At 35.0% G+C, this 24,980-nt stretch overlaps 1 protein-coding gene across 26 annotated transcripts in view; it reads left to right on the top strand.

Moving 5' to 3' along the window:
* The window catches only part of ABI3BP (ABI family member 3 binding protein), a 167,394-nt gene that overhangs the window by 83,239 nt on the left and 59,175 nt on the right, over positions 1-24,980 (top strand). For 11 of the 26 annotated variants that reach the window (XM_086762112.1, XM_086762220.1, XM_086762180.1 and 8 more), the window contains 16 exons: positions 33-107; positions 1,484-1,549; positions 2,088-2,162; positions 7,247-7,312; positions 7,738-7,800; positions 8,892-8,957; positions 9,228-9,293; positions 10,971-11,045; positions 12,135-12,209; positions 13,196-13,270; positions 14,165-14,239; positions 14,786-14,860; positions 16,135-16,200; positions 17,452-17,532; positions 22,345-22,413; positions 24,749-24,796. In XM_086762112.1, coding sequence (XP_086618238.1) covers positions 33-107; positions 1,484-1,549; positions 2,088-2,162; positions 7,247-7,312; positions 7,738-7,800; positions 8,892-8,957; positions 9,228-9,293; positions 10,971-11,045; positions 12,135-12,209; positions 13,196-13,270; positions 14,165-14,239; positions 14,786-14,860; positions 16,135-16,200; positions 17,452-17,532; positions 22,345-22,413; positions 24,749-24,796 — 1,116 coding nt within the window. The remainder of the gene's footprint in view (positions 1-32; positions 108-1,483; positions 1,550-2,087; positions 2,163-7,246; positions 7,313-7,737; positions 7,801-8,891; positions 8,958-9,227; positions 9,294-10,970; positions 11,046-12,134; positions 12,210-13,195; positions 13,271-14,164; positions 14,240-14,785; positions 14,861-16,134; positions 16,201-17,451; positions 17,533-22,344; positions 22,414-24,748; positions 24,797-24,980) is intronic. The other 15 variants (XM_086762258.1, XM_086762249.1, XM_086762197.1 and 12 more) reach the window with 12 other exon arrangements.

Raw genomic sequence — 24,980 nt, 5'->3', positions numbered from 1 at the left:
CTGCAACTTTTAAACTCAGATTCTCTTTTCAGCTTCTGATGAAGCACAGCCTGTTTCTTCAAGATCCACAACTTTTGCTATTCCAGAAATGCCATCAACAAAATCTGGTAATGACATTTCTTGAAAATATAATTTTATTAGTGTTAGGAATTCTCACAAGAAATGTCCTTATACTTTTGATTATACTGTTAATTTTCATTTATTTACCTTGGAGTTAATATTGTTACAGGAGGAATGTGGTATATTGCTGCATTTGGGATAAGAATGTTGAAACAGTAGACTTTTTAGGATGACTATGACACAAAATAGTGGAGTATTACAGCTTTTTTTTTTTTGTAATTTCATATTACACACAAATTATATTTTTTTCTGGAAGTTTTAAGGACACAGATGACTCAAATTATCATTGTTTATTTGTACTTTGGTTGAACATGAATTTACTCATACTGTAGTTACTGATTTACATCAATATTTAGCCCTGCCCCAATTGAGCTGTCCTGATTTTGCAAAAGTGCTGTATCAACAGATTCTCTAAAATACATATAACTACCAGCAACCACGTGGCTGTGAATTGAATGCTTTCTTTCATTCTACAACTGAAAATTTTATGCAGCTTCATGCTGCTTCAAGTTGTTTGCACTGTGAATGTTCATGTGATGGATTTTTTTCAGCATCTAGCATACTGGATGCCCCTTCCAACCTCACTTATGCTGTGTTTCACTGATTCTGTGAAACTGTTTTGAGGTTGATACCATATGCATTTGTTATGCAGTGAACTATCCCCACATGACTCTTAAAAATGCAAGCTGGCTGGATTTAGTGTGTATTGCACATTGCATCAAGTCTGTTTATAAACTAAATGATAAAGTTTCTAACTGTGATGTTTAGTATTGAGCTTTTGTGTGCAGAAAAAAAACAATGCTTCTTGTCACTGCAGCTATTAATTTACTCTGTGTCTTTGCCTAAGGAGGTCATCTACAGGCTTTTTTCCATGCCAAATGTATACTTTTTTTTCCAACTTGAGTGCATAAAGTGATGTTTTTAGGTTGAAATAAGACCCGATTCATAACTTTATGCCTAATTTCTGATGTGAAGGTATTCTGTATCAAAACAGCATTAGGCATTTGTGGCTTCTTATTTAAAAGACTTATCTGGAGCGTCCAAATGAAAGTGTAGGGGAGAAGGGATTTGCTATCAGCTGTTGCTATTGGATAGAATTTTAAAATCACATACAGACAACTGCCTTTGTAATAAACGCCTCAAAATTAGATGTTATGTATCCCCCAAAAGAAACCAGACAAAAAACCTACAAGACAAAGAACAGAGTAGACTACAGCAAATATCCATTAGAAATGCATATCCAAGAAATCCAAAATAAATTTAGACCTTCCAGACCTGCTAATAAAGGGCCAAATATCACCTTCTCTAAAGACTGATCTCACTCATTTTTTCAATATTGTTTTCATATTATATTTGATCTTAGCTACCCAGGGACCAGGCCTGAAATTCACGTCTCATCCCTCCATGGAAACCAGAGCAAGTGTGATGGGTAAATATCATATCATTCCATTAGCTTTTCCATCCATTGACTTCACTTCCATTGGCTGTGGACAGTGCTAAGATTCATTCAGACACATTGCTTTAAAGACTACTTGATGCTAGGCTTTTCTTTCCTCCCCTTCCGTCCCTTAGCTCAGCCATTTCTGTGCAATCAAAGCTGAAAAATAATTTACCACACTGACTAAACAACAGTCTTCTAAAAGACCTCTCCTAGCATATATTGCCTTTCATTTTTTTTCCTGATAGTTGCAATTCTCTTTCAAAGTCATTCTCTTTCAAAGAATAGGTATCTAAAACAAAAGGCCAGTGAGAAGAATTCTACCTAGCATGAGATACCAGAATTGACCCTATTTAATTTCACATCAGCTTCAGTGTTTATATAACACCTCATTTCACAGCTGATCTTTAGAGCTGCTGCCATCTTGCTTGATCTCACGTCAGTGTTGTCCTGAAACTGCCCAACAGCTGCTGTCCAAATACTGTGGCTCTGAAGTCACTTCTCATTTTAACTCCAGATTTTCTTTCAGCTTTTGATGAAAAGCAGCACATTCCTTCAAGATCGGAAACACCTGGCATCCAAGGAATGCCATCAGCTGTACCTGGTAATACTTGAAAATGTGATCTTAAATAGAAACTCTCACAGAGATATCACCATACTTTTGGTATATTGGTAATTAAGTTTAAAATGAATCAGAATAACTTCAGAGCTGACGTAATTAATTTTCTCTCTCAAATACCAGACTAACTTAGGAAATTTTGTATGATACTCCAAAATATTAAATACTGTCTGCTAATTTTTGTCTACATTCCTAGTATATGTGGCTTGATGATAATAGGCTTTGGCATGTCTTATTACAAATAGTAGCATTCTCTTTATAAGTTGCAGTACTGCGGATGGGTAAGAGTAAAAGCTAATATAAGTTTTGTTTAAGTCTCTGAATTAAACTATTCTTATGATTGAAAGTGTTGCAAGTCCCATAGAAATAACAGGATCAATAGCAATGAATTTGTAGGCTTCAAAATAGTGGAGAATGACCACTTAAGTCCTTTCATTTGAATATATTTAAAGCCGTTATCGAAGTTAAGACACTTTGCTGCCAGTAAGTGAGACAGTGTAAGTCCAAGGCTAGTAGAAGTAAAAGCATGCTTATCACATATATTGCTGTATTGCTTGAGTACAACTTTTAAAAAGGAACTACACAACATCGTAATTAAAGGAAATATTTGCAACAAATTATCTTAAGCTTGTCCTTCTATGGTGGATGTGATGCTTTCAAGCACCCTTGAAAATTGTTATACCAGACTCCAGTAAAATTAAACTGGTTGGATTATGGTATTTTCTTGACCTTTGAATTACTTACACTTATTAATATATAATAATCCAAAGTATATAGTTTTCCTGTTCTTCCTTGCCAACAGTTATTCTTTAGGATTCTTCTACTTCCTGTGTTCAGAAAATAAACTAAAACATACCAAGGCCTTACAAAATGACACTGAAAAAATGCAGTTCTATCAGTGCTCAAGGTTCTGCTTGTTTTACTGTCCCTGCATGAAGAAATATTAAATTTCCTTTCAATAATGACAATTCCATCCAAAATCTATTTCAAGGTGTTGCAAGAACTCCATTGCAGTAAAAAGTTGGTATTTGGCAGGAAACTTTTAGTAGTTTTCCAACTGCCTGTAATCGCAAGTTAATGGTAAAGCTTGCAGATTCCAACTAAACATTCTTAAAATGAAAAAATGGAGAAGAGTTAAGTTTTATACATTTATTCTTAAGAGATCTTTATCATTAATGTGTCTTCTATACTGAGCAATAACTTATAATCAAGTGCCTTAACAGAAAGTTTCAGTAACAGTTTTCTACATATTGATATAATAGCACATCCAAATTCAATTCTTTATTCTGCATGCTTTGCCTATAAAGAAAGTTATGCTGCTTTATTTCAAACCAGAGGGATCAATTTCCTAACATTTACAATGTTTGGGAGAATGGAGAAATCATGTTTGATCTAGTCTGGAATTCAGCATAAACATTTCCATGCAAAGATTAGTCCCAGATTTGAATGAGAGTTAAAACTGTTATAAAATGTGATAATAATGTTTAATTAACATATTGTAGTCATAGGTTTAGTATGAGATGAGAATCCTTAGCATGTACAGTTGTTCGTATTTAAAGGAGTTCCTTGGAATAACCTAAGGAATTCTGGTTTTATTTTTGCATGTGGTTAGGGAAGGGAGAAGGGGAGAGAGAAGAGGGTAAATGGAAGGAAGGATCTTTCGGCTAAAGGAAGGTGAGGAGGTGCAGCCACACAATGAGGACTGCAGTGAAATAGTTGCTTACATGTTATTTCCCCTGGAGTGGGTCTCTTAGTGATCTTAATGATCTCTTTTAAAAATCTCTGACTTAGTTGGTCACTTGTTTATTAGTTGTTTTTAGCAAATGTTTACTTGCCAAGGTTTTTCAAGCCTGTTTGAACTCTTTCATTTCTTGAAGACTGATTAATGACTTCACATTTATTGTGTTGTACGGAACTACACAACCCATAAATCTAATGTGGTTATTCAGGTAATGAACAATGCTTTCAATCTAGACTTACTTTTTTTCCTTTAAAATCACTGTGTTACCGCTTGTACAAAGACTGCCTATTTCAAGATGACTTTCATATTTGATTTAGGGACATAGGGACTAGTCCTTAAGTCTAGTTCTCATCCTTTTTGGAAACCAGACTAACAGTGATGGTAAGCAATGTGGGATTCCATTTTAGTTTTCATCACATTGCCACTTGCTTCCATTTTTCTGCTGTGAACACCTTTAGACATGTTTGCTTTTAAGTCTAAATAGCAAAGCTGTTAAAGAACTGTTTTGTGTCAATCCTTTCTTGATCAGCAGCTAGAAAGCATTTTTGGTATGAAGTGCTAAAGGACCAATCTTTTATACCAACTCATAACAATTTCATTTTTCTGTTGGTGGAATTTAAACTCCAGAAAGTATAAAAGAAAAAGTTTCTTAGGAGTTCTATCTGGCATCAGATACTGGATCCTGTTGCCACCATACTGGGCTGCATAACTTTCTATTTATTCACATTACACAGAGAGGACTTTTAAGCATTCGGTGTTTTGCTTGTGTTTGCAGTTACACCATCTTGAACAGCACAACTTGTGCTGGGTAGTGTGTTGTGCTATCCCAGCAACAGTGAGATTCCTCAGCATTTTAAATCCAGATTTTCTTTTCAGCTCTTAATGAAACACAGATAGTTTCACAATTCATATCTAAAGCATCTAGAGTCCTGGAAATATAATCAATCTAATCTGGTAATGGCATTTCTTGCAAACTGAGTGTTCTTGACAGTGAGGAATTATCAGAAGAGAAGCACACATGTGCTTTTGGTGAAATGGTGGTTTAATTTTCCTTCCTTTGTAGATAAAAACAACTGCAAGATAGAAATTCTGCATTGGGTACTACTTTCATTTAAGGGAATGTATATGATGTTTCCAATGCTGGATTATGATTTTTTTTTTAAATCTTAGTTAACTTTTGCAATACTAATTGGTACTATTACCCATAATTGCCATTGACTAATTATATATTACTTAATTTAATAGAATTTTATAGTACAATGTCCTGGGCACTTCTATGCCTGTGAAATAATGTGAGTCTTTTAATCGAGCTTTAATGTCTCCATTATATGCAGAGTATCCTGACACAGATAACTACTGTATTGCTTGAAGTTATACTACTTTTTATTTTATACTTACTTTGTTATTACGATAGTGAAGTTTTGTGGTTATTGGTATTTAAGACATCTTCCTGGTCCGTTGTAATGTTGGTGCGTGTGTAATGCACGTAGGGAATTCTTTTCATAGATTTATTTCCCGTTGACTGTTCATGTTCATTTGTGGTTTAAAAACAGTTTAAAAGTTGTTCAAGTTGCAAATACTGCAGTTGTGTAGAATATTCGAGTATATGTCAAATTAAGGAGGACTCTTAAATTGTCCTGTAGTGACAAAATTCTTATTAGGGAGATGAAAGGTAGAAGAGTGGGCATTGCAAACCCAAGTTCAGGTGTTTTTAAATGGGTCAAGACTTGGTATGCAGATATGTCTAGGAGAAAGAAGAAATACGTGTTTGGGGAGATAAAAGGTTTGTCAGCCTTCTGGATGTATTCTAAAGAATCAAGCCAGTTTCCTCAATATTTTTCTTCCTCTATAGGACAAATATAATGCTGAACACAGGAACTCTCCTTTTCTTCCTTTGATACACTCTGAACCTTGTCTTTTACTGCATAGTTTTTCCCTGTACACTAACAAGTAGGTACTCTGTTTTACATTCACCATCTTAACTGCTGTGTTTAACAGTTCTTCAACCTAGCGCTAGTAAAGATTGAAACACTGGCTAAGTAATTCAGAAAACATATTTGTGGAGCTCTTGTTATTCCCATTTTTCAGCAAACAAAATGATGATGGAGAGGACAGTAAATAGCCCAGAGCCACAGAGAAGCACATAGTCAAATGGATCGTTGAAAGGGAGAAATTTCTGCAACTCTTTCAATCCATCCTCCTGTCAATTAGATCTACAAACTTTAATTACATTTTCAAAGGATTTTGTTTGCTTAGCCTGGAGGAGTCTAACAGAGTTCTTTCACAAAGATTCAATGTTTGAAGTTTTCTCTTTGTTAGTCCATCAAATTTATGCTCTTCCACTTTTCCTATAATGTATTCTTGCAAGTGTGATGACAATTTCAAAATTTTGATTCCATTTTCTGAGGTATCTACTCTTTGACCTGTCTTCTGCTTATGTTAAGAATTCGCTTTATGCTTTTATCAAAAACTCATTTCTCTTTTTTTTTTAATAACATATTCTTCTACAAGTAAAAGAATGTTTATCATGATCTTTACATTTCACTGTTGGCATCTGCATATCTGGTCATTAATTTCTGAAAAATAAATGTAACTCTTATTTTAGCACATGCTTGTCTAACAGTATGCTTATGAGATTCTGTGAATTTGAAGCACTTCATACTTCTTTAGGATTAAAACCTGCTCCTGTAAATTAAGGGGATGCTATTCCATTAGAGATTCTTACAGACTTTTGTTAAGAAAGCACAAGTTGTTTTTCTTCTAGTAGTTGGCTCAGCTCTTGATAGAGATCCTCATTAAGTTCACCTGTATGCATATTTCTGCAGAGAAGCTATTGTTTCCTTTTATTCCAGACACACATTTTTCTAGCCCCAAAGTTCAGATTTTTAAGGATGGTGAGGAATATAGTAATGAGAGCTAGGTAATTGTTTTTCAGATTAAATATAAGGCGGTAATTTCCCAAACTTGACAGTATCTTTAATGGGGCCTAAGTTCTGGCTACATATTTGTTAGCTAGTTCTCAATTTATAGTTTGAAAATATTTGGTTAGTGCTAGAAAAGGGATTTTGGGATCTGTCGTTTATTACAGTTAAAAGTCAGCTCTGGAACATCATGACTACCATTGTTATCTACTAGGACCAATGTTTAGCCAGTGGTTGGAGTTTTTTGTAATACAGAGTGACAAAAAAAATCAATGTATGATTTCTTTAGTAGGAAAAGTAAACCAGCTTTTAAATACTGATTTATTTCGATGTGATTGAAGTGATGTCTTCATACACACAGAAAGACTACCGTAACATCTCAAAATAGTTTCCATCTCTAATCTTAGTTCTCCCAAGACCTATCCTGGAGCCCACATCTTTTCCTTCACTGCAAACCACGAGGACAGTAATGGGTAAACAGTGATTCTATCATAATTTCTATCATTTTGACAATACTTAAATATGAAAAAAAATATTTTAAAATTTAGTCATAACCTTTTTTTTTTCTTTCCTGTTAGTAGCGATGCCAAACATGTCAGTGAAGTGATCAGTCTTTTATATAAAAGATAACAAGAAGTTACTTAATTGTTAAGCTTCGCTTCATAATTTTCTATTCTATGGACCTAGTTTCCTAAAAGATTAACTATTTGTATTCTGCATTAACTCAGCTAGGCTACTCTGATTTTAAAATGGAATAATACTGTAATGAAGACAAATATTTATGTAAAAAAGCTGAATATAATATGAGCTTCATTCATTTAAAACTCTGTACTGACACTGCTTTGAAAAAAACTGTTCGTCTGTAATATCTGAAGGCAATTTTCTGGTTTAATCTTAGTTACTCAGAAACCAAAGCGGAAATCTCCTTCTCCTTACCTTGCAAGCCAAGGAACAGTGGAGGGTAAATACAATTTTTTTTTCATATTTTCTTTTCCCATGCCATCACTTGACATAACTTCATCTGCTTTGAGCAATACCTAGATTTGTTAATGCACTTTGCCTTGCGAAAACACTTGCCATACTGATGACATGATTCTCATGTTTGAACCTGTTTTTTTCCATCACTTGAAAAATCACTTTTTGCAGGGACAACAGGCAGAAAGAATTTGTCACGCAATGGCTGTGTGTCTCTAGATCTAGTTTTATTTTGAAAATTCTTTCTAGAATGAAATATTCCATTATGACAGAAACATAATTTTACTTCCTTTTAGTCTCACTATTGATACAGTACACCTCAGGTATCTCTTAGACCCCTTTAAAGAACATGAATTATTTTTTCCTCTTTTGTTTCACTAACTTGAGCACTGAAGTTCAAGCTTGATGGATAGGCATGTTACTCATTGGCTTAGAAACTAACCTAAAGGAAGAATGGAAATTTTCAGATGTCATGGAGAATGATGAGGCCTGTCATGGGAATGGTTACACCTTGTCTGTTCTTTGTAAAAATAATAATAAGAATAGTGACAACAACAGTAAGAAAAGACCATTTTGCAAAAATTTTCGAACTTCCAAGGAGAGCTGGGTTTATGATTGAATATTGATAGGATAATGTACAGTTTATTTCTTCATGCTGGAATAAAGTATGCAGTATTTGCAGCTGCTTATGTTTGAGAATTACCAACCACCTGCCATGTTGAATTCTGAATACAAAGATGAGTCTCTTTGCTCCCATGTTAAGTCTGCAATTACTGGTTCTTAGGCATCTTTCAAGGAAATGTAAGGAGTGTTTTAGTAAAGTAGTCATTTAGCCATTTTTTTTTTTTTTTGCTGACAGAGAGCCGTTTAGCTACTGAATTTCTAAGAGTGTTGTGTTAGTTGCAACCATGGCAAGATGGTTGACTGCTGATTTGGTCACTGAGTCATGAGATATTGCCAAGAAAAGGCATGTGTTGCCCTGAATACAGACCTTTGGGCTGTTGTGAACTGGTGCTGCTTGTAGTGCTGTGGCAAGAGTGTGTGGATATCTCAAGATCATTCCATGTCTGACCACAGTAACCCAGAGATTGGACCTGGAATCCACCTCATCTGCCTCACTGCAAACCACAAGGACTGTGATGGGTAAATAGGCAGTGATTCCCTTCCTATGTTGATCATTCTGGCAGCGCTTTTCTTGGCAGCAATGAGCTTGTTCAGATGTTTTGATGTCCTAAAAAGTGGGTCCAGGATATAGTTGGTCCCATATGGCTCCTTATTACACATTGCTCCATTTGTAAGCTTTCTGCTGCCTTTTTGGGGGGGTTCTCCTTGTTTCTAGCTCTGTCTTGATACCATCCATGCAACAACAGCCTGCCTTGAGGACCTGAAGGTGGTTTTTGTGTTTGATCGTAGCTACTCGAAGACCAAAGCTGAAGTCCACCACTCCTTCCTCCCTGGCAACCCAGCAAACCATGATGGGTAACTAGCAGAAATTCTCCTTTTTCCATTTGCCCCTTTCTCTCTTGCTCCCCATCACGCCTCCCACCTCATACCAGCTGGCATCCTTGTCATCTTCCATGGAGAGTATGAAGACTTGTTGGTGCAGCTTGGCTTGCCAAAGCACTGGGCACACTTGTTCTGAGGTTCTGTTGTTTCATCCCATGCTTTTTCCATTGCTGATGAGCATTTTCTGTGGGGACTGAGTGAGAGCTTGCACAGAAAGCAAATTATTGCACCTTGCTTTCAGCTGCCATTGCCCTGCTTCTTTGTGTTTTGGTAGCGAGTCTTCCTTTCTCTGACAGATTCAAACACAACAGAGTTCTTAAGAGGCAAATCCTGTATGGGCTGGGCTGGGCTGGGCTGGCACGAGAGGACAGCACTGCAGCTCAGCTGCCCACCAGGGTTTCCTGGTCCAAGAGTGCAGCTATTGGTTGCTTCACCGCTGACTTTCAAGGTGACTGGTTGTCATCTTCCCACACCTTTTCGTTGCCATCCCCTGGTACTGGGAATGCTCTGCTCTACTGCTGCTGCTGTGGTTACGTTAGGGTTTTAAGAACGATACCTCTTTTCAGCTTTCAGTCAATCATGGCATGTTTCTTCAGTTTTCCAAACACTGGCAGCCTTTGGCTCCTGGCCATGCTGCCAACCCAATGTGTTGACGATATTTCTTGCAGATCTGGTGACAATGCAAGGCAAGGATTGTGCCAAGAGACATTGTCGTGCTTTTACCTGAACTCTTGTTTCTCTTGGGCCTACACTGAGGTGAAGCCTGAGGGTAGAGATGAAACGGCTGTACAAAAAAAAAAGCCATATTTACTGAAGGTATTGGAAATGGCACTTGGCAACAGTGAGTGGAGATATTTGTGGCAATAGATTGTTTCATGTTCGCAGGTGTACAACACCAGTCCTGTGGCCTGGCAGCATTTTTTGGCCCATGAGGTAACAAAGCAATACATGAGCAGGCTGTTAAGCCTACAAACATGAAGTTGAGTGCAAGTTAGAAGTGCAATGAACCATATTAACATATCCTTCCCAATGAGATGCAGTTATATTGTAGATTCCCAGATGTGCTGGCCATGTTACTTGGTGTCTCAGAGTGATGGGATCTGATTTTGACGTTTGTTTTTCTGGCACTGGAGAAATCCTATATTTTTGTCAACTGTGCATCATGTACTTCAGGGTCTTTTTCAACGACGCTACAATTCTTACCTATATTAATCTTTTTAGGATCCTGCTACTTTCTCTTTTGCAAGAAAATGCTTTCTGTGTATCAGAAATTGTACATCTCTCTCCTGTTGCCTCTATATTTAAATAATGTTTTCAAACTGAGTTTTTATATGTCCTGCAAGGCACAAGCAAGTTTTTCTTTGACTTTCACCTTTTTTTTTAGTTAATTTTTGTGTTCTTTTTTTTCTTATTTTCTGTTACATTCCATGACGTCTTTGAATATTTATTTATATTTCTTGCAATAGCTTCTTCATCATTTGTGTCACAAGTGCATCTTCACACATTCACATTAGAAAATCCATTCCATTTGCATTTGAGTTTTTTTTTCCTGTCTGAAGTCACTAGTTTCTTATTAATGGGCTGAAACTTTTTCAGTCTACAGATTCAGATTATTCCAAAAAGAATTTTTTATTTTGTTTTGTTTTCCAGCTTCACTAGACTCTCATCATATTACTTTCTCATCCCAAAGATCTACATCTGCAGAAATATCAAAAGTAGAGAATGGTAAATTATGTTTATGATACTTCCATAGTTTAGGATTTGTTTTTGCCTTAAGGATGTTACAGTTACAAGCTATTCATTCTTATTGCTTGGTATTGTCTGAAACTAAATTTTGTCTGCAGTGTTCAGTAGTTAGGCTCTGTAACTACACGATGATATTCTGTGGCATAGCATCCAACAAAAAAAAAAAAGACTACAAGAACCAATATTGTTTTGGGTGATTTTAATCTACTGAATAGAATTGAATATTTAATATCTAGATGGAGTTGTTATCAGCTATGTAGTTATATTCTTGATTGGGACATTTTACCCTGGTTGATTTTGTTAGTCATACCATATACATTTTTTTTTTTACGTTTTCTCCATTACTAAGCATTTTTTTTCAGGTTTTGTTATGTTATGTTGGAACTTTCCTTACTAGGGTCATAGCTATCCAAGATTAAATTTGTATTCATAGCAAAGTTGTGAACATGTGAGAGATGAGAAGGATGATTATCCTAAACTTCACAGTCAATATTTCAGTATTACTCTTTTGAATTTTCTGCCTCACATTCTGGCACTTCAGAATGTCACAAAAGTTGTGTTAATTCATATTATGTCAATTATATAAAAGATCACAATATAGTTTAAATGACAGATTACATTATATGTACTATAGTAAAACCTATGACTCAAACTACTGGCATCTATTAAACAGAAACAAGCAAAGTGTTGGCATTAGAAATATGTTGTTAAAGAAATTCGTATTAGCATGTATTTTAAGTATATAGGTCTTTTTCTACAGATGCAGGTGAAGTCAAAAGCACAGTTTTTTTGATGTTATGTGTGCAGATCAATTGACACCTGTTGATAAGTCTGCTTTTAGGGGGACTGCAGTTTCTGTCAGGGTGTGTCTGTTAGGTATGTGTGACTTTCTCAAAACTTTGAGGTTTTGTTCATTTCTTTTCAAACCAGAAGTCTTGTAAAACTGTACTATAGTGATGCTGGCATCTTCCAAAGCAGTGTAAAGCCATCTTACCTTTTCTGATTCTGCTTCCTCCCACCCTATTCTGCACCAATATGAATCTCAGGATTATTTACATTTTTCTGCAGTTACAAGTTCAGCTGACCTGGAAAAATCTATGCCTTCTCTTTCCAGAACACCTCATGTGCTAACAACAACTATGAGTAATGGTAATTCATTAGCTTTTCAGTTAAACCACTTTTGGTGTTTTGATAGCAATTTTGGAAATCCGATTCATCCCAGTTATTTTGGTCGTCTGCCATACTTGTCTTCCACTTGAGTCATGATCAGCAGTATAGACAGAGTGCTCTTTCTCACTTGAGCCAAGATAACTTACGCTTGCTGCTGAGAAACTCACATGATAGTGTTTCTGATCTTACATTTGTTTCTCAAAATGCTATTAGGGCTATTTTGAGATATACTTAAATGAAGTGAGCTTGGTTTAATAATAATAATAACAATAGTGCCTAAACCTTAATGAGAATCATAAAGTTACTTGGGTTTTTTTCCAAGCTTAATTGTTACACTCTCAGATAGATGGATACACACATTTATATACGCTATATTGTTTATGCCAGCATAGTAAGCTTCTTTCTTACTATTTCTTACTCTTCAGTGATTTTTTTTTTTACTTTATTTTCCCTTTGTTTTATATGTTGTATATATGTACATGGATGATACGACATTAAAATTCTCTAACAAAATCTTGACAGAAAAGAAAGCACTGAAGAGTATTAAGATAGTCTTTTTTACAGAAATATATTTGGAGTGTTTTTTAGTTTTGTAGATTATGTAGATTTTCAACATCTTTTGGAGTGCTTTATGCTTATAGCCATAATGTTAGAAGTTCTTTTATCTTTATGTTTTCTGAGTTGCTTTAAACTACATGGACCATGCTATCTAAAGTAATATTAGAGTTGGTTGGCTGACACTTTAGTTTCAGTTGTCATTTTAACCACTAGCTTCAGCTTCCACTTTAAACCAGCACTGCTCCATTGTCAAGGTAAGGCATGCTTATTGTGGGTGGACATCTGCGTTGCAAATTAGGTATGTTATAACCTGTAACATGTTTTGTTTGTTCTTATAAAACAAAAAAACCTATGTGTAGAATTAATAACCATAGATACTGTGATTTTTTTTTTTTTTATAGCTATCAGTGGTATTCAGCCTGTTGTTTCAAGCCCTGTGACACCTAGTAAGCCTGAAATAGCAGATGCTGGACCAGGTATAATCATCTCTACCTAGTTCTTAATTCAGTAGCTTAAACCGTGCTCTAAAACTCACTGAAATGAGTACACTGGTAATCTTCACTTTCAGTGCACAATTGAATTAGATCCTAACACCTGAATTTTGAATTTAGATTGCTGTTAATTGTTGAAATTGGTGCTTTCTCACACTTAAAATGCATATGGCAACTCATAGTCATGTGATTCTCCTTCAGTATTTTGAAAAATATGCCACATAGACAAATGAGAAAATGGTATTTATTGTCCAGTAATGCTGATGAAAATACTGTGATGTTTGCTGTAGACTGCATTCTACAGCTGTAGCCTTGTTAAAAATACTAAGGAGAGTGTATCTTTAATGGCATGAAATTGGTTAACAGTTACAGACACTCAATGCTTTTGGACTGAAACCATGGTTGGATCAGTTGTCAGCTTTCTACTCCAAATTTTGTATGGTTTTCAAGTCTGATTAATTGATTGTTCAACATGTATTCTTCATTAAATTCCTACACTTTACACCATATCATCTTCCTTAAGTAATGGACCAAAACTCAAAATGTTCAAATGCTCAACTTAAAATCTTATTTGGCAGTTGTTGAGATCCAGACCAATTGCAATGAAGGCAGGAGGAAATGAACATCCAGAATTTCTGCACATCACAAATGTGGTGATTTATAGACACTGAAGCTCTGTGCAGTTCAAAAGACTGAATTTCTCTCTAATGCATACTAAAGTGATAAGTGTCCAAGCATTAATGAAATATTTTTTGGTCTTGTAAAAACAGATTTGGTTTTGCTTATGAATCATAGAATCATTAGGATTGGAAGGGACCTTTAATGGTCTCTTCCATTAACTCTCTGCTCTCTTATGATTGTCACCATTTCTTCCAACAGCAACAAGTGAATCCACTCTGGAATCTTTCACACCTAAAACTTCTCAACCTTTTCAATGGCCTAGGGTAACATTAGGTAATATTGTTTCTGTCCAGTAAAAAGCTCTTGTGTTTCATCCCATATGAATGCATTTCTTCCAGCATACCATTTCATGTGCATAATCGTTATTCTTTTTCCTAGTTATACAGTCTTATTCTTCCATTGTCATTAGACTGATTCTTCTTGATATATCTCTGTATGAGAACATAGTTCAGGATGGTTTTACTGTCCTCAGAGAAGTAAAACTTGCCTCTTGCATGAAAAACTCCATCATCCTTTTATTAGAGTGTTCTGTCTATCTCTTTCAGTCTCATGCACATGCATGTGTTGTCTTTGTCTCTGATATGTAGAGCTTTCATAGTGGAAATTTTAATTGTTTTGGAGACATAAAACTATTTCTTATCAAGGCACAACATTTCAATATCATCTCCACTCCACACTTTAGACTCTGATTTCATCAGATGACTTTGACATTCCATGCTAAGTTGTCTTTTCTTCAACATAAACTTGTGGCATGTGCTGTTTGTTGTGGGAAACCCTTGTTAAACAATTTTTGATTGCAAATTGAGCTCTTTCTTTCAGCTCCAAAAGAAATACCACTTATTCCTTCTAAACTGAAACCATCTGCTACTCCAGAAGTACAGCATGTGAAACCTGGTAATTGTGCACGCCATTTTTATAAGTTGTTATGCAGAGACATATGTTCACTAAAAATATCTTAGCAAAACTTCCTAAAAAGGACAGGAGCTATGCAGTTCATGAGCATCTTGACTAACTCATCATTCTAAAATCAGTCATTTGATGTTGCCTAACAAAAGGAATGAGAGTTAAGCCCATCAGTTTTATGCATTTGGGTTCAGTGATAAAAATATAGCCAAGTACTCTAGTTGAGTTGTAACCTTTTTAAAGGAGTGGAAGGGAAAAAATAAATTATTTTGAGTGATGCAGAGATTTTTTGTATCACTTGTATAAACAATATATATGATCATTATTTCTATAATCTCTTTTTCCAGTCCTCCTCTCCCACACAGACATACTATGGCAAAGATGACATCTTTGCTAGTCACAACAGTTTGTTAATTGAAAGTAAAGTATTGCTCATGTGGTCAGTAAGTCCTCCTACAGGGAACTCAATGGAAAGGATTGCCATTTTAGTGGAAATAGGAGAGATTTCTCAAAGGAGAAGGGGAAAGTTTCATATACACGTAAGATTCATTCTTTGGCCGTAGGGACATTATCATCGTGTCATGTCTTTTTTCCTTTTCTGCTTTTTGATCAAAAAGTATATCTCTCTACTCATTTTCTTCTGATTTGTGATTAAGGGAGATTACTTTGCCTCCTTTAGTGATTCAGGCACTGAACCAATAAATATTATGATGTCCATTACTAGAGCCCTGAAATATTTCTGTTCTCATATCTTATAAACAGGCAGGTCAGTAAAAAGCAAGAGTTGCCTCTGAAGTCTTGTATGCGTCTTACAATCAACTGCAGGCTCTGATTTAAGGTTTTGGCATTTAGAAGTTTCCTCTTTGGTACAGATTCTCTGGTATTTTTTTATGAATTGCAGTCCTTTCTTCAGTTAAAGCCCTCATCTGTCCTTTCTCATTGTTCTCCCATAACATAAAATAAATGTATTTGTTGATTGAATCAAACTGGATTAAAAATGTCCTGAGAACATAAATACGGGGAAGGAGCCTCAGAAGCAGACTCTCACACATAGCCAGGAGCATGTAGTTTGTGCATTTATAGGAAACAAAATTAAAATGAATTTAGGGTGTTATGCATAAAGGTAGGCCTTAGTTGCATGCTTGTCTAGTCTATTTAAAAACAAAAAAAACAACCCCCCTGAACTATTGGAATGATTACACTTTTGGCTTATTGCTGATACATCTACTGATCTGCTCGATTACACTTGCATTTTTCTTTCCTAGCCCCTAAACCACCACTTCTGGAGCCTAAAACTTCTCAGACTGTTGAACAACCAAAAGCAACACTAGGTAATTCATGTTTGTGTAGTTGTTGGTCACTCTTCTTAGCAGCCCGCGCCACAGTTTGTACTCTATTGCTTTAACTCATAGGTTTTACTATATTTAATCCATTCCTGTGAGAGAGGAAAAAAGTTAGTAAATGAGCATTCAGAAATATGTTTTTCTAAACTTAGGAGAAAAAGAAACTAGGATTTTTCATACAATTTATGAGTTCTATAGTACAGTAAAATTTGAGGGATCAGAATTGTCTTTCATTTTGTTGGGAGTTTTCCTGCACCAACACACTTTACCCTCAGAAAATTTTAAGAAACCCATTGGAAATACTATTGAAAGGCCAAGTGCAAGATCAGTATTGTGGTCATTATTCCTAGAATTCTCATTGAAGGATTCCTGTGGCACTAGGTGGACTACGTGTTCTTTTATGAATCCTTCTGAATGTCATTTTGGTTTGAAAAACACTTCCTAGTCACTTCATATGTCTTATTCTACTCTGTTCTTTCTGTAAATTTCATAGACTTTTCCACTGTGTCTATTGCTATGAAACTTTTCTTGGAAAGCAGTCTCATAGCACTGCTTTCTAAAAAGGAACAAAATTGTTGATTATAATACCTGAAACTCACCTTAAGCTTTATATGATATCAGATTAACAGTTATATTTAATTGATTACAGTTTTAATCCATGCATGTTCAGGGGAAAAAAAAAATCTAGAACTGGTTGCTCTTAATTTTTACCATTTAGATGGTGCTTCTGCTCTTTTATTAACAGAATTCAATTACTACATTTATGAAGCAATTCCCTTTTTTATTACTGATTCTATTATTTTCTAGCTCCCTACCAGTAATTTCTTTATAGTGTTGAAAATTGAGGCTATTTTTGTCTATTTTGTCTATATATGTCTTTTGATGGTGTAAAGTTGTCCTGGAGTTCAAAAGGATGAACAGCATTATTATTTTAGCTCTTGAGTATCTTGCAAAAATGAATTTTCTAACTTAATGAGAGGAACATTTTGATGTGATTGTAAGCTACAATTACGTGTTATAAATTTACTTACTGTCTTTTAAAGAGAAGAACAAGCAGGGATTTTGCTGGGGTAGTGAAGTCTTAGGAATATTTTTGAGAAGCTTTCTTAGCAAATTTAATTCCACCTTTTGCTTTTGTTCCCAGTATTCATTTGTTCACTTCATGTCAGGTTTGAAGAATTTTATTTTTATATGGTACGGTGTAAAGGATAATCTTACAATCCAGTATATTTCTTTCAGCTCCTAGAGAAGCAAAACTCACACCTTCGACATCTAAACCTAGACCATCTGCCAGACCCAAAAAGCCACGAACTAAACCTGGTAACTAACTTCCATAGCAAACATTTCTTACGGTATATCACTTAAGCAGTGTACTTCAGTTTAAATGTATTCTATGTAACGCTCAGCAATTAATCATCAGAAAGATGGGCACTGAGGGGAGCTTTGCTCTTTGAGGAGTATTATTTTTGTATTGAACCAAAAAAAAAAAAGTGAAGCAAAGCAAGAAAACTTTCACCTTTTATATCCCAAATCATGAAGTTGCACAGCCTGGCATTGAAACAAATTGTTTTTCTGTTTATCATTTCAAAATAACAAGTTTTCCAACTTCGTTCAGCACAAGGTCCAGAAAACTCTCCTGCTTTGCTGACAGTTATATCATCTTACCTAGAACCACAGAATTTGCATTCATTCAGTGATCATTAGTGCATATGTAGACTTAACCTGAAACTATGGAACTAAGAGTGAAATTCTGCTCTGGGATTTAGTAAAGGCATATTTTATGATGGCAAATGAGATCACACCTTGGCACCAGGGTTGAATATGGTCTATGATGTATGTCAGAGAATAAAAGGCAGCTGATGTTTTCTGGAGATGAAGAACAAGTCTTATAAAAATAACAGTCACAAAAATATTACTAGTGTTACATGGTTTATAATGAACTTAGAAAACTTAAAATCGCACAATTGTGTGTTGTAAGGACATATTACTTAGTCCTGGGAGAGATCAGGCAATTTTATTAAGTTATTTCCAGATTCTCCATGAATTACTTTTTTGCTCATAAAAATAATTACTATTGTCAGATCAAATAATTCCTTATGAAGCTTGTTAACTAAATGGTGTTTACAACTTGGAACTGCCTCAAAATAGCATGCATAATTAGTTTTTCATGGTGATTACAGCTCCTACAACATTTTTAATGTAGGAAATCCAGTATTGTATAATAATACAATAATTACATCTGTCTCTGTTGTAGATGCCTTATGTCTGAATATAGATCTGAATCCTGTATGTTGGTTTTTTTTGAAAGACAGAGAAAAAAGAAACTGCTGCATAAAATTATTTTACACCCTTGGACTGCCAAGATCAATGCTGTATATTGATGTTTCCACAAGGAATGGCTATATAACAAGTTTCTATATAACTACAAAAAAGGGAGCACGATTCTGTATTTGCATGCACAACTCTTGTTTGTCCTTTCCTTGTTAATGGTTTCATGGATTGATTAGATGGAATCCTAAGAAATGCTTTTTAATCATAATTAAAACTGTAATGATCTTCCTGTAAGTACGTATTTGTGAATTTGGTATTTGTTCTGATGGAACAAATGATGCTATTCTTGTTCAGAAATTATTATTTGAGGCATGAAATATGCAGTGCATGGGGATAACCTGGCTTTTGAGTATTTGGCAAAATGGTCAAAGAGCAGGATCTCCTCTGTATTCCAACACTACTTGGGAGTTCAACTTAAATTAGAAATTTGTGCCATGACTGTGATTGTCACCTCTCCTTAACAGTGAATCAAAATAATGAAGAGTGTGTGCCAAATTCATACGTGATCACTGAATTACTAAAGGACCTGCTTTGAGTCAAACAGAATTCCTGAAATTTAATTTTGGCTCTCACTGTTGATAAGACTTTTGTACTCTTTCTTGTAAAGTATTTGTCTTTTTGCAGTGAATCAAAAAACTTCATTTAAAAAATTATATTATTTTTAGCATTAATCTCTCTATCTAAACATACTAAGTTCTCCATTTTTCAGGAATGAAATTATAATGAATTTTCTACCATGCATCCAACTGCACTGCAACACTTTCTTTCCAGAAAAGTGCAAGAACAGCTTTTTATAATAAACTCCTGTTGAGTGTCTGTAAATGCATTATAAATTTGCACTGTCTTGTGCCTCTAGAACAAAATGCTAGTTTTTCATATGTGTCCATGCATCCACTTTTGTGATATGAGACTTTTGCAAGAAAACTTCAGAACTATTTTAACAACAAATAGACAAAACTTATCTGTTTTAGAGAAGTATCTCAACCACCTACTATTTGTGAAGTTCTGTAGTCTCAATACCGTACTGAAGTTAAGATAGAGTAATGTTAGATAGATTGGTGTATAAATGTAGTTGTTCCTTTTGCAGTCATCTCTCCCTTACCAGGACTGCCAGGGCCCTGGAAGGACTTCTAAACATGCATCTTCTGAAGTATAGCTATACCAGAGAACCATGCCTTCTCAGTCTGTGATATATTCTCTTCTTGATATATTGGTGCATGTCTTTCTTACTATGTTCTGTCCTTCAAAATCTCAAGTTACAAACCAATAATCTGATAAATTGTTCAATAATATCAAGAGTAACTTTTATGTCAAAGTCTTTGTATATTTTCTGGAAGTTCTATTTAGATGCTCTGCTTTCAGAAAGGTCAGAGGAAATGTAAAGCATTTTATTTCCTCCCAATCTTATTCTCCTCTCTTCATCATTCTGAGAATTCCATCTCCCAGCTCAACCTTTTCTTTTTATCTAGAAAAGTCTAAATGAAATATGAATTATATATCTATTAATGAACTTTTTTAAAAATGTACTGAGAAGAAATCGTTACTAGAGGCTTTCAGAATCTCTTTAGGATTGGGATGAGGATGGCATTGTTGAATTTTATATTTTAAAAACCAAAGAAATGAAAAAGAATAAACAGATATGAGTGATTTAAGACTCATCAGAAAAACATGATGTGATGAATACATGACCCTAGGTTAGTTCTGGAAGTATTTGCAAAGTACCTAACTTGTAGGTTAGTATGCTTCTTACTAGATTTCCCTGCTTGGATTTAGTGCAAAGTGTAGTGCTGAGGCACAGATACGTTTTGCAGTATTCAGTGCTGCTAGGTGTAGAAAAGCAGTCTCCAGCTGCTAAATAGGTAAGAATTCCCTGTTGATCTTTGTCACGACAGAGCAGTACTTCCACACGTGGCAGTTCAAAGAGGAACTTGGGAAAGAACAAAGAGATCCTACTAGTGAATGATTTTGCCATAATTGCTTCTATGTATTCTCATTCTTTACCTTTTGACCCCAAATAGTACCAGAGCCCCGTGGCTGGGAGCAAGAACTGATTGCACTGACTGGGTTGGATTTTTTTTTTTCTTTTTAAAAAGAATGATGCTGTCACTTTACATGACCCACTTCATGCATTATCATTTTCAATGACATGACTTTAAAGGTGACTGTCTTGAGCAGAGATTAGCCAACCCAGCGAACATTACTTTAGAGATCTGATTCCCAGAGCATGTAGGGAAACTTCATAATTGCTCTCGGCTAGAATTTTTTTTTCAACTTTTCAGTTCCCACTAAAGCTTCTCCTTCTAAATCCTAAGTCTTTTAGCATTGAGAATAGCCTATGACAATGCTGGGTAATTGCTGTGTCCTTTCAGAGAATCACAGAATGTTTGAGGTCAGAAGGGACCTCTGGAGTTCATCTGGTCCAATCCCCTGCTCAAGCAGGGCCACCCAGAGCTGGTTGTCCAGGACCATGTCCAGGCAGCTTTTTTATATCTCAGGGACTGAGACTCTACAGCCTCTCTTGACAACCAGTTTACTTAATTGCCCAAATTATTTGTCCTGAAGTGTTTTGGAGTATTTTACTTTCCTAGAGTGGTTACAATAATATCAAATACATCAGTCATAAACTATAAAAAATGCCAGTAAATAAATGAGGGAAGATTTAAAATTTTGAATTGAATATGTCTGTTCCTTTATTCAGTTTTTAAAACTTAAACACAGTTCCCCTAAATATAATACCATCGTAACAAATCTTCATGCAAGGAAACAGAGACTTTTAAATTAATAAATTAATTTTATGTCTAAACTGACAGTTTCGGAAGTTTTAGGTCTCATCTTTTATTGTATTTAGAAGTTTTAAGATAAATTCCTCAAAATGAGTGTACTTGTGAGTGTTAAAATGTTTGTGAACTTCAACGTGACAATTTGTCAGTATGCCCAAAAATAAAGTTTAAGGCACATTGAAAAATATTCATCAATCATTTTTAATCTCCTAATTAAAATCTGTGTCATGATAAAGAGAGAGAGAGCACCAGGACATATAGGCAATAAAACATAGACTGAGAAGAGTCAAAGCAGAGTAAACAAGTGAAGTAGAGTTTGAAGGTTTGGGTAAGGACATTGATTACTTAATGACTGTAGATGTATTTAGAAATGAAAATGAACTCCAATTGTAAAGTCATGCTAATACTAAACAATTCTACCAACTTTGTCTTCAAAGTTCTTTATATTTTTTTAGAGTCTTTGGAGTTCTTTCCTTTCAAACCTAATTAATTGCTCTGGATAGGGATGGGAAGATTTTTAAATTATTATCTCATGTGCTGTAGCACTAGATAACCTATTGGGATCTTCAGCCCTACTTTCTATGACTTTGCAGTTATTTACATCTATAATCTTTCACATCTAATGTTTGCATCACTGTAGAAGAACTCAGGAAAATTAATAGAAAGATTTACCGAAGAAAAAAAGATTTCTCTGGAACAGTTTCTTTTCAGTGGTCTGCATTCAGAGAGAGAAAAAAAAAAAGTCAGGAATATGAAGATGAAGACTCAGAGGGCTCCTCTACCAGTGGTGTTCCTGTAGCATAAATGCATCTTTTATTTTCAAAGAGCAGCAAAAGCCGCACAGGGTAGTTACTGTTGCTTATGAACACTCAGTAAATTTATTACTTCCTCAGTGTTTTCTTTGAATAGTGGAGAGGAGGTGCATTTTATTGGGAAGCAGGAGCAGCTGAGCCATACCAGAGGCTGAGAAATAGATATAAATGTACCTATATTTCTCTCAAGAAAATTCTCTTTATTCCAGCAGCAACTATTCCGGTGTCAGTCACTACTAGGAGTCCCTACACATATGAACGTCCAAAGACTGCAAAGGGTAATGATTATGAGTCATCTTCAGTCATTCTCCTTTTCATTGGTCTGATAATATGTGCAGTTGAAAACACTGTTTCCTGTAGGCTTATTGCTTATTCGTATGTGCTCCGAACCCGACAAATGGAAATATAGTCTTGGTGCTTTATTATTTCTCCATGTTTCTAGCATGGAGATATTGTCTTCTAAAGACAGGATACCACTTCAAATTTATCTGATTAGAAACTTCAGTTACATTAGAAAAAGAAAGAAGAATAATTATTGCAATAATAAAGATTTTATGAAATATAGAAATAATACAGTCAATCTAAAAATCACACTTAAACTACAATCTGCTGAACAATTTCTGCAGAAGGAGGAGTTCTTTGTTGTACATAACTAAGCATTGCTTGATAATGTCTCAAATTTATGGAAAATATTGCATCTTTTCAATTAATCTATGGAAACTGGTGTTCAAGTTAGGAAAATAAAGTAATTCTAGTTTTAGTGAGGAGGAAAGTTTATATAAAGCAATACATGATAATTACCTTTTTTGGTATGGGAATATATATGTAGCCATGAGTTTAATAAATATATTTTTAATGTAGACTAAGAACAAAGGTATCCTTTGCAGTGAGCCTTGAAATGTTTTATCTCATTCAAAGGAAGATTTGAGTCACTGTTTGCATTTACTGTGCAGACCGTATTCTGAGAGACAGTTTAAGATGTTATCCGAGGTATAGCTTTGCCAACTGGATGAAGCCAACTGCATTTATAATCCTTTACTGGATGAGGATGGCTTTAAGTGCTTAAATGACTTGATTAAATAGAATCAATTTGTTTTGGTTAATTAGCAACAAAACACTTAGATTCACTGTTTCCAACTGCAGTAAGTTCTACTTCATAAAGTGTTCTCCAAGCTCTTCTAATGACCTTGATTTGCCAAGGTCAATATTGAACAATAATGTTTTCTTAGCATCATTTCTTAGCTCTGTCTTCTTCAGCTTTTGGCTGAACTCTTAGATGCTAATTTTGCTGCAGAAGAACATCCAACTCTTTGATAATCCCTTTCTTCAAAGGCTCTGTTTGCTTGTTTTGCTCATATCCAAGAATAGTCATGCATTAAATCCCTAGCCCCATTTTTTCCTGTGTTCATTCATTGATATGAACTGAAGGTAATTTCCTACACTTCATTTCTTCATTGCTGAATATGAATGCGATCCTTTGGGACACCATTTACTTTCAGCTTTAAATACTGTTTTTTCCAAACCAAGTTTTTTTCCATATACAAAATCACAATCTCCACATTTAAAGCCCAAATAATCTGCTAAGACTGAAACACCTCAAGCTAAATCTGATAGGGCACTTCTTTTCAATTTACGTACTTTGAGGCTTTCTATTAGTGCAGAAAATAAAAAAAAAAAGCTGAAGGTGACTGATGAGCTTGAATAATGGCAAAGTCATTGTAAACTGAGAATATGTAGTAAGCACATTAGAAAGATTTGTAATTAGTTGAAGTTCTCTATACAGTATCTGGCCGCTGTTGACAGAAAGAAGTTAGTGCTGGTTGTTTTGGCTTTTTTCCTCATTTGCAGTAATATTAATACTAGGCTATATTATACTGTGAATTTTCACAGAAGTGTAAAAAATGCTGTCTTATCAAAAGCATTAATTGCAACCAAAATTTATCAATTAATATTATTTTAATATATCTTCTGTACTGGCAGGAAATTTTTATAGATTCTGCCATTTTATAATTTAGGATTGTGAATTTTTTTTTCCCAATTTGGCATAGTTTGTGAGGACGAAAAGGACATGATGTATTGGTTTTCTGATCCAAATTATAAGAGGAGATAATGAGAAAAAAACTTAAAGGCTTTATCAAAATAAGCTTTTTCAGATAACTATATGGCTACACCAAGAGCAGCCTTTTAGTCCTCTGCTTGACTGCTCACCTTAGAGGAAAAATTCAACTGTTTCATCATGATCAGCATGCCACTTTCAAGTAGCAGCAGAATTCAGTTTGGGGATCCCTGGCATTTTTGAATATCAAGAGTCCCTTGCTGTCTCCAAGTCAAGCTGTGTGATCTCTTTCCTTGCTTGTTCTAGGATTTACTGATTTCTGCTAACATATTTTTACTTCTGCTGTCATCAAGTTTGTCTAATTATATTTTTCTTATTGAACCTGTATTATTAGGAAGTTTAAGTGGCCATGATTTAAAAAAAAAGTAAAAGTTAATTTGAAGATCCCTATAACTGTGGTGTAGTATTAGCACCTGCTTTTATACTTACCATTGGAGTAATTTTAAATTTTTTGGAGTATGTTCCATACTTACCCTGTAACACTGTTTCTCTTGCAGTCTTGGAACCTATTACACTTAGAATTGAACCACCAAGGTCAACGATAGGTAATGATATTTCCTTGGCAAGCTGTTGTGTTTGTTCTTTTTCATCACAGAAAGCATCACTGAAGTTAATCACCTTATGCCTTAGAATTGTTTTATTAAACTTCATTTTTCTTCTAGGTAATTCTCTTGCTTGGCATTCAAGACAGCTGGGCATATCACTCTCTTCACAGTTGGAACATCTCCT

The sequence above is a fragment of the Chlamydotis macqueenii genome, chromosome 1 (assembly GCF_036417535.1).
Source record: "Chlamydotis macqueenii isolate bChlMac1 chromosome 1, bChlMac1.mat, whole genome shotgun sequence".
NCBI classification, from domain to species: domain Eukaryota; kingdom Metazoa; phylum Chordata; class Aves; order Otidiformes; family Otididae; genus Chlamydotis; species Chlamydotis macqueenii.
This window is presented reverse-complemented; position numbering and strand designations above follow the sequence as displayed.